The 8,807-nt window shown below is 38.0% G+C and overlaps 2 protein-coding genes across 2 annotated transcripts in view; one reads left to right on the top strand and one right to left on the bottom strand.

Moving 5' to 3' along the window:
• The window catches only part of LOC103269417 (tail-anchored protein insertion receptor WRB), a 156,375-nt gene that overhangs the window by 39,603 nt on the left and 107,965 nt on the right, over positions 1 to 8,807 (top strand). The window lies entirely within an intron of this gene.
• The window catches only part of LCA5L (LCA5L, lebercilin like), a 30,401-nt gene that overhangs the window by 12,330 nt on the left and 9,264 nt on the right, over positions 1 to 8,807 (bottom strand). Inside the window, exon 4 of the mRNA XM_008067002.2 lies at positions 6,481 to 6,618. Within this exon, the coding sequence (XP_008065193.1) occupies positions 6,481 to 6,618 (138 nt within the window). The remainder of the gene's footprint in view (positions 1 to 6,480; positions 6,619 to 8,807) is intronic.

Raw genomic sequence — 8,807 nt, 5'->3', positions numbered from 1 at the left:
AAAAAAAAAACCCCCAAAAAAAAAAAAAAAAAAAAAAAAAAAGCCCTGAACCAGATGACTTTTCAGCAGAATTCTACAAAACATATAAGGAAGAGCTGATACAAATCCTATTGAAAGTATTTCAGGCAATTGAGAAAGATGGAATTCTCCCCAGATCATTTTATAAAGCTAACATCACACTGATACCCAAACTGGGTAAAGATCCAACAAAAAAAGGGAACTACAGGTCAACATCCCTTATGAACACAGGTACAAAAATCCTCAACAAGAGTCTAGCAAATTGAATCCAAAAACATATCTCAAAAATCATCCACCATGACCAAGTAGGCTTCATCCCTAGGATATAGGGCTGGTTCAGCATCTGCAAGACCATAAATGTAATTAAATACATCAACAGATATAAAAACAAGAATCACATGATTATATCATTAGATGCAGAAAAAACTTTGATAAAATACAGCATCCCTTCTTGATAAAAACCCTCAAACACCTAGGTATAGAAGGATCATACCTCAAAATAGTAAGTGCCATCTATGATAAACCCACAGCTAACATATTGCTAAATGGACAGAAACTGTAAACATTTCCCCTGAAAACTGGAACAAGACAAGGCTGACCACTCTCACTCCTCTTGTTCAATATTGTGTTGGAAGTCCTAGCTAGGGCAATTAGACAAGAGAAGGAAATCAGGGGTATCCAAATAGGAAAAGGAATTCAAGTTATCCCTCTTTGCTGATGATATGGTCCTACACCTTGAAAATTCAAAAGAATCTGTCAAAAACCTGTTTACACTGATAAAGGACTTTGGCAAAGTCTCAGGGTACAAAATAAATGTGCAAAAGACAGTTGCATTTCTCTACACCAACAACAAGCAGGCAGAGACCCAAATAAAAAGCACAATCCCTTTCACAATACCTACCAAAAAAATGAAATGCTTCAACATCTTCCTAACCAGAAAAGTGAAACACCTTTACAATGAGAACTACAAAACACTGCTCAAAGAAATCCAAGAAGACACAAATGGAAAAATATTCCATGCTCATGGATAAGAAGGATCAACATTGTTAAGATGTCCATCCTACCAAAGGCAATCTACAAATTCAACACAAAACCCATTAAATTACCAACACCATTCTTCTCAGACCTGGAAATGACAATACAGAAATTCATATAGAAACATAAATGACAAAAATAGCCCCCCCCCCAAAAAAATCCTTAGCAAACAAAACAAAGCAGGAAGTATCACACTTGCAGACTTCAAACTTTACTATCAGTCTACAGTAATCAAAACAGCCTGGTATTGGTATAAGAACAGCATATAGACCAATGGAACAGGATAGAGATTCTGGAAGCAAAGTCTCAATTTCTGAACCAACTCATCTTTGACAAAGCCTTCAACTACAACCATGGGGGAGAGGAGAACCTATTCAGTAAATGGTGTTGAGAAAATTGACTGATCACATGCAGAAAATTGAAGCAGGATCCCTACCTATCACCATGCACAAAAATTAACTCTAAATGGATCAAAGACCTAAACATAAAACCTCAAACTGTAAGAATCTTAGAAAATGTGGGAGACATCCTTATAGAAATTGGAATTGAAAACCAATTCCTGATCAAAACCCTAAGTGCCATACCATAAGAAATAAGATAGACAAGTGGGACCTCATCAAACCGACGAGCTTCTGCAAAGCAACAGAAACCATCAAGAGAGCAGGGAGATGGCCAATAGAATGGGAAAAAATATTTGCCAACTGTATATCTGAAAAAGGCCTAACATCTAGGATCTACAAGGAACTCAGATGCGCTGAAAGGAAAAAAACAAACAGTCCCACTAAAAAGTGGGCAAAGGACATGAATAGACACTTCTCAGAAGAAGATATACGGGCAGCCAACAGACACATGAAAAAGTGTTCACCTCGCCAATCATCAGAGAAATGTAAATCAAAACCACAATGAGATACCACCTAATTCCAGTAAGAATGGCCATCATTAATAAACAAACAACAACAGATGCTGGTGACGATGCAGAGAAAAAAGAACACTTCTACACTGCTGGTGGGAATGCAAACTAGTGCAACCTCTTTGGAAGACAGCGTGGCAATTTTAGAAAGAACTAGAAATTGACTTTCCATATGACCTGGCAACTCCCCTATTGGGAATATACCTGTTGGAACGCAAATGATTCTACAAAAAAGATACCTGCACACATATGTTTGTCATATATTTGTTGCAACTCTATTCACAATAGCAAAAACATGGAAACAACCATTCTGCCCATCGAAGCTAGACTGGATTTAAAAAAATGTGGTTCACATACATAATGGAATATTATGCAGCCATAAAGAAGGACAAACATATGGACTTTGCAGCAACTTGGATGGATTTAGAGTCTATAATACTCAGTGATCTATCACAGAAACAAAGAACAGAGTATCATATGTTCTCACTTATAAGCAGACTTTGAACAATTATCATAATACTGTAAGAAAGGAATTGGCAGTAGTGGGAAACTGCTAGTGGAGGGGGGTGGGATTGGCAGTTGAGGGAAACTGCCAGGGGAAGGAGGGGCACACCTCATCAACAAGGGTACCTGCATAGTGAACATTTATATACCTAACTCTGAATTATACCCCATATCTTTAAAATTAAAAACAAGAAAAGAAAATGAGTTTCAGGATACACAAATAGAAACTTTGATTTGATTTTTGGGATTAGAACTTCCCAAGCTCAAGCAGTAACATCTAATGCTAATATGGCTAATTGTATTTTTCCAAAATCACCACAGTATTTCTGGTCCCATACGTTCTCCCACAACCTTGTGACTCTCCATCAAGAGGTAGAGTTTACTTCTTGAACTGCCTTGAACTGTTTTTGCAAATGGAGTGAGGCAGAAGTGATCCTGTGTGACAGCCAAGGTTAGATCATAAAAGGCAACATGGCTTCTGCCTGATATTTTCTCTCTCTCTGGAACCCAGTCACCAAATTATGAAGAAGCCACACCACATGGAGAGGCCATGTGCAGGGTTCCAGTCAAAAACCCACCTAAGATCTCAGCTGTCAGCAGGTACTAACTGCAGACAATGTAATTCTAGCCTCGGCCTTCAGACCACTCTAGCTGATGTCAAGAGGGGATGCCAAAGATGAGCTACCCTTGTCAAGCCCTTCCTACACTGCAGATTCATGAACAAAATTAGTGTTGTCATTTCTTATGTCACCGAAGTTTTGGAGTGATTTGCTATGCAGCATAATAACAGGAACAGTAAGGTTTTTTTTAAAACAACCTTAAAGTCCCTGTTCCCTTCTCCTTAAATCAGTACTAGGGATGACCATAGAGGTGAAGCATCAAGAGCAACCTTGTTTTTCCATATGAAATGGGACCTGTGGAAGATGGGAGTGGGAGTATATCACGAATGCAGAAAGAAACCACAGGTGATAGGCCATGGTTTAATGACTGGGTTAGTGGCTGGGCGTGGTGGCCCACACCTATAATCCTAGCACTTTGGGAGGCCAAGGTGGGAGGATTGCTTGAGCCCAGGAGTTTGAGACCAGCCTGGGCAACACAGCAAGACCTCAACTCTATAGAAACTCAAAAACATTAGCCAGTGTGGAGGCACATGCCTATAATCCCAGCTACTCGGGAGTCTGAAGCATGGCCTGAGCCCAGGAGGCCGAGGCTGTGGTGAACTGTGATCATATCACTGCACTCTAGCCTGGGTGACAGGATGAGACCTCGACTCTAAATAAATAAATAAATAAATAAAATAAAAAGACCGGGTCAGAAGTTCTGCCTGTCATTCTTGTACTTTCTTTCATGCTGCTGCTTTTCTTTATAGATTGGTTGCCTGACTTCTGCAGGAATGAAGAACCGGAGTAGCTATTTTGTGGACCCACTGTCTTGTGTGGAAATGTGTCTTTGGTAGGCTTCTTTCCTGAGTGGGAAGGCAGGCTGGCTCTGGGTGAGTCAGTAGGACTTGCTGACCGGCAGGCTTCACTCTGATGTGAGTCATTTGACCAAGTACTTCTCAAATTCCAGAATTTACCTTTTCAAGGGCTTTTCCCTGGGATGCCAGCATTTATACCAGTAGTCCCATTTCTTCTCCAGCAAGTTATTCCCTTTCTAGGTGAGGAAACACAGACTTTTGCCTGGTGGTAAATGCTGGGCACTCTGATGCTGTGCATGCTGTTGAGGAGTAAGGTGGGCAGGTGAGACTGAAGCATTAGCTACCTGTTTTCCCTGTCCTCCCCCTTCCAGTTATTCACCCCTGTTACTACTAGACAAACATTTCTCTAAGCATCTCCTGCTGTGGCTTCTGCTTCAAGTCATCCATCTACATATTTCCACTCATTTTCTGTATTCAATACATTTACCAAAATCTCTCATTTGCTGATGACTTGTCCCAGTTCCCTTTGCCGTGATGTCTATTTTCTTTTGTAGTCCTTTACTGATTCTTCCATGGGGATTTTTGGAGGGAAGAAAGTTGAACACAATCTACAATTGCCAACAATTGATGGTCAGAGGGAATAGTATCTTTTTCAGCCCAAGTCACGATCCATGCTTGCTTGCTGGTGAGTGTGGTTTAGGTACCTACCGGCAGGATTGCAGTAAGTCTGTTGATGCCTGAGTGTCATCTTTGGAATTCTACTTTCGCTGGGGTGGGTGTGGCCTGAGTAATGGAGTTTTAAAAGCTTCCTCCCCAGATGATGAACCTGCAGTTAAACTTGCAACTGCTGCCCCGAGGCTCTACGTCATTCCTTTTTTCTCCCCTGTTGATCTGAGCTTGGGGTTCTCTCCATGTTCTTGTTACCTCTCCAGAATGTGCATATTTAAGGTTGTGATGGTCTATGTCTGGTTTCTTCATCAATCTAAAAAAATGTCTTTTGTCTTCTAGAAATTCTTTGGTGGCTCTGGTACAACTGTGGTATACTTTCTTGGGTTATGAATTATTTTAAAAATAAATATCTGCCACTTCCATGGAATTTTGGCAGGAAAGGACAAAATGCATGTATTCAGCTCACCTTCTTGATTTAAGCATTTCAACTCTTTTTTAAATATATAAAATATGTAATTTTAACACTTTCCCCCCTTTGGAACACTTTTTATTATAAAAACATAAATATAAAAAATATATACAAGGAGAGAGAATAGCACAATAAACCTCCATGAACCAAGAACTGGCTTTGCTAATGAATAACCCATGAGCTATTTCTCTCTACACACCCACCTCTCCTACTTCATTCCCCAGCCCTGCATTATTTGAAGCAAATCCTAGATATCTTACAATTTAATCTATATTTCTATATCTGATAACAGACAAAGGTATCCCTTTTAAAACCAATTGCAATATCATCATTCTACTCCTACAAATCAATAATAAATGGTTAATATCAAATATCCAGTTTCATATTTTCCCAATTGTCCTATAGATTTTTTTTTAAAGTTTGTTTGAATTAGGAGCCCAGGAGTCTGAGACCAGCCTGAGCAACATAGTGAGACCCCCATCTCTACTTAAAAAATTTTTTAAATTTAATAAAATAGAAAAAAAGGGGTTTTATGCTGTATTCTATTCACATTTATATGTCTGCATAAGGAAGCACACAATTTACTTTACGATTCCCTGTTTGTGTCTCCACATGTGTGTGTGTTTGCTTTGACCAGTGGACCTTGAAACCTCTTCTGTTATGTTTCTAATCTGGTTATTATTGCCATGCCCATTTTCTGGCATATTCTTTTTTGAAGTTTTCTAAAATTTCAGAGAAAAAAGGAACAATACTCCTTTCTCTGTTTTACAAAGGAGAATTTCCATCCAATTCTCCGCCAGTGTACTTCCTCTGCCTCCAAATGATCTCAAGATTCCTGGGAAACCCAAATCCCCTATGTGTCATAAAAAAGTTAAAGAACTGTGTCTTGAGGAATCAAGTTTAAGATTTATTAGTTGAGGCTTGAAACAGTTGATTACTTAAGTATCTTGTCTAAATTGCTGGCCATTTCGGCAATCTTGAAGGCAGAAAGATAACGAAAAGTCTGAAAATATAAAGATTTTAAAAATTCTCATTTTAAAAACATATACACACTTCTAAAAGATAGTTTACACTTGCAAGTAAGTCTTCAAGGTAAATTTCTGGGCCATTAAAACTTACCCTAAGTATTACAATGTTATAAGTTGACTATTAAATTTAAACAGTAATTTTGAGTTACAGTAAAATGTTAACAAAATGTAATAATATTAGTTAATGTGATGAAAGAAAAATATTGTCTTCTTACTGAATAAAATAGAGCTTTAATTTTTCTGATTACAGTACATATTCACCAAGCTATTAACACATTCTAAAAAATCGCAGATCCTCTATCTGTTCAAATGATTGTAGGGAATAAACTTCAGAAAGATACTCATGAAAAATAACCAAAAAATATAATAGGCATCAGTAGCTCACATTTTGTGAAACAGAATTTCATTCTTACATTTTGTTTCAACACACCTTGAGTTTTTGTTTAAGGCGTTTTACTTCCACTTGCAGAGTCCTTGTGGCTGTCTGAGCAGCTAAAGTTTTCCGATTTTCAACAGCCAGCTGCCGACTAAAAGCTCTACTGTTCAACCTCAGTTGTTTTTCCAAGTTCTGAAAATGGTATATATTTCAACGATTCTGTAATCAACTTGGTATTATTTAAAACTTCAATTATAATGGAACTAACTACATTTATGAGAAGTTCAACTTTTCAAATCAATTTTAATGAGCAGCGCTTATAGGGGAGATATATTAGAACTAAGTATAACTGAAAGAAAAGAAAGCCCCCAGAACCCAGATTCTAGCTTTAGAGGATAAATATCATATGTTTTGAGGCTAATGTTTTTTATATACCTTGAAATTTGATTTAAAAATTCAGAACAGATCCTGAAAAGCAATAATAATAACCAATGTCATACTTTAAAACAAAATCTGGCCAGGCGCAGTGGCTCACACCTATAATCCCAGCCCTCTAAGAGGCTGAGGCAGGAGGACTGCTTGAGCCCAGGAGTTTGAGACCAGCCTAGGCAACATAGCAAGGCCATCTCTACAAAACCTCAAGAAATTAGCTGGGCATGGTTGTGTGAGCCTGTAGTCTTGGCTACTCAGGAGCCTGAGGCAGGAGGATCACCTGAGCCTAGAAGGTCAAGGCTGTGGTAAGTCATGATTGTACCACTGCATTCCAGCCTAAGCAACAGAGTAAGACCCTGACTCAAAAACAAAACAAAACAAAAACAAAACCCCCAAACCCAAGCAGTTCTGCCTAAATGAACAATTTTGCTATCTTTGCATAAAGTACTCTTTAAAAACCTTCCAGTTTCTCTCTATAAGGGATTGTTTAACATCAGCACAGACATCATAGATGGTGATTCCCAGATAACAGATTGAAAGTTATAATAGGGATTCACACCACCACATCCATTCATATTGACGGACTACGAGAGAGTTCCTGACTTAACTCAGTAACTATCTATACACATATTCATCTGCTTTATGGAATAAGAACTACTATATTGAAGTACTGTTTGATCTAAACTTTGACAGAAGGCTTACTAAATGACTACTTTTTAAAAAGTATAAAGTAGGATTCCCCTCATTATAATACCAATATTTTCCCAGTAAAGTGGAAAATATGGAAGGCTAAAGGATGAAATAATCACTCAAAAAGTTCACTCTTTAAAATATTAATGTTTAAAAAATACCTACATGTTTTGGGCCACAAAACATCTTTCCACCACCAAATGCCCTACAATCAAACATAAATTCTTCATAACTGGTAATGCTTTTGATAGTCAAGAAGATAGTTCTTCAGTTTGTTTTGGTTTTGTCTATTAAAAATGTGGACTACTTAAACATTCATAACTATGTAGATGATATAAAAATAATTTACATGACAGAAATATGCTAAGATGAATCCAGTATTACCTAAAAGGTCGCATAATATAACTGATATACAGGAATGAAAATGAAGTTGCTCATTTTTTGAAGCTCTTATCTATTTTATGTGAGAAAATTTTTTTGTGGTGGCCCGTGTCTATAATCCCAGCATTTTGGGAGGCTGAGGTGAGAGGATGGCCTGAGCCCATGGGTTCGAGACTAGCCTGGGCAACTTGGCGAGACCTTAACTCAAAAAAAATTAGCCAGGCGTGGTGGCGTGTGTCTGTAGTTCCAGTTACTTGGAAGGGTGAGGCAGAAGGATCACCTGAGCCCAGCAGCTCGAGGCCATGGTGACCATGAGCATGCCACTGCACTCCAGCCTGGGCAACAGAGTGAGACTGACTCAAAAAAATAATTTACCAAAAGAATAACAGATAAAAATGTGGATGAAATGCACCTGATATTTACTTACTTCAAGATCAAGAACATAGAAAATACTTGCCTGTAACCATCAAGCATTAAAGAATTAAAGAATAAATTAATTCCAGTTATGCTTATGTCCACAGAGACCAAATGATCTAATGTAAAACAGGCAGAAGAATTCTCAATATGATAGAGTGCCTTTTCCCAAATCATCCCTTATAATATAATCCCCAGACATTTTGACAACCATATACTATTGAGGAAAACCAATCCATTTATATCTTCAATCATTTTAATTTCTTTTCCTTTCCTACTCTCATGAATATCATCTGGAAAAAATTCCTATTTCTAAAATTAAAATGCCTATGTGGTAATGACTGGATAAACTGATGAGGGAGAATATAAGAAAAAGGACAGAATAAACACATTGTGTAGGTTTCTGAGTTTTAAGAAATGGTTTACAGGGATCCCCACCCCTGGGCCATGGACCCATATGATGT

This window comes from Carlito syrichta, unplaced genomic scaffold (genome assembly GCF_000164805.1).
Source record: "Carlito syrichta isolate Samal-C Ts95f unplaced genomic scaffold, Tarsius_syrichta-2.0.1 Scaffold309259, whole genome shotgun sequence".
Taxonomy (NCBI): Eukaryota; Metazoa; Chordata; class Mammalia; order Primates; family Tarsiidae; genus Carlito; species Carlito syrichta.
This window is presented reverse-complemented; position numbering and strand designations above follow the sequence as displayed.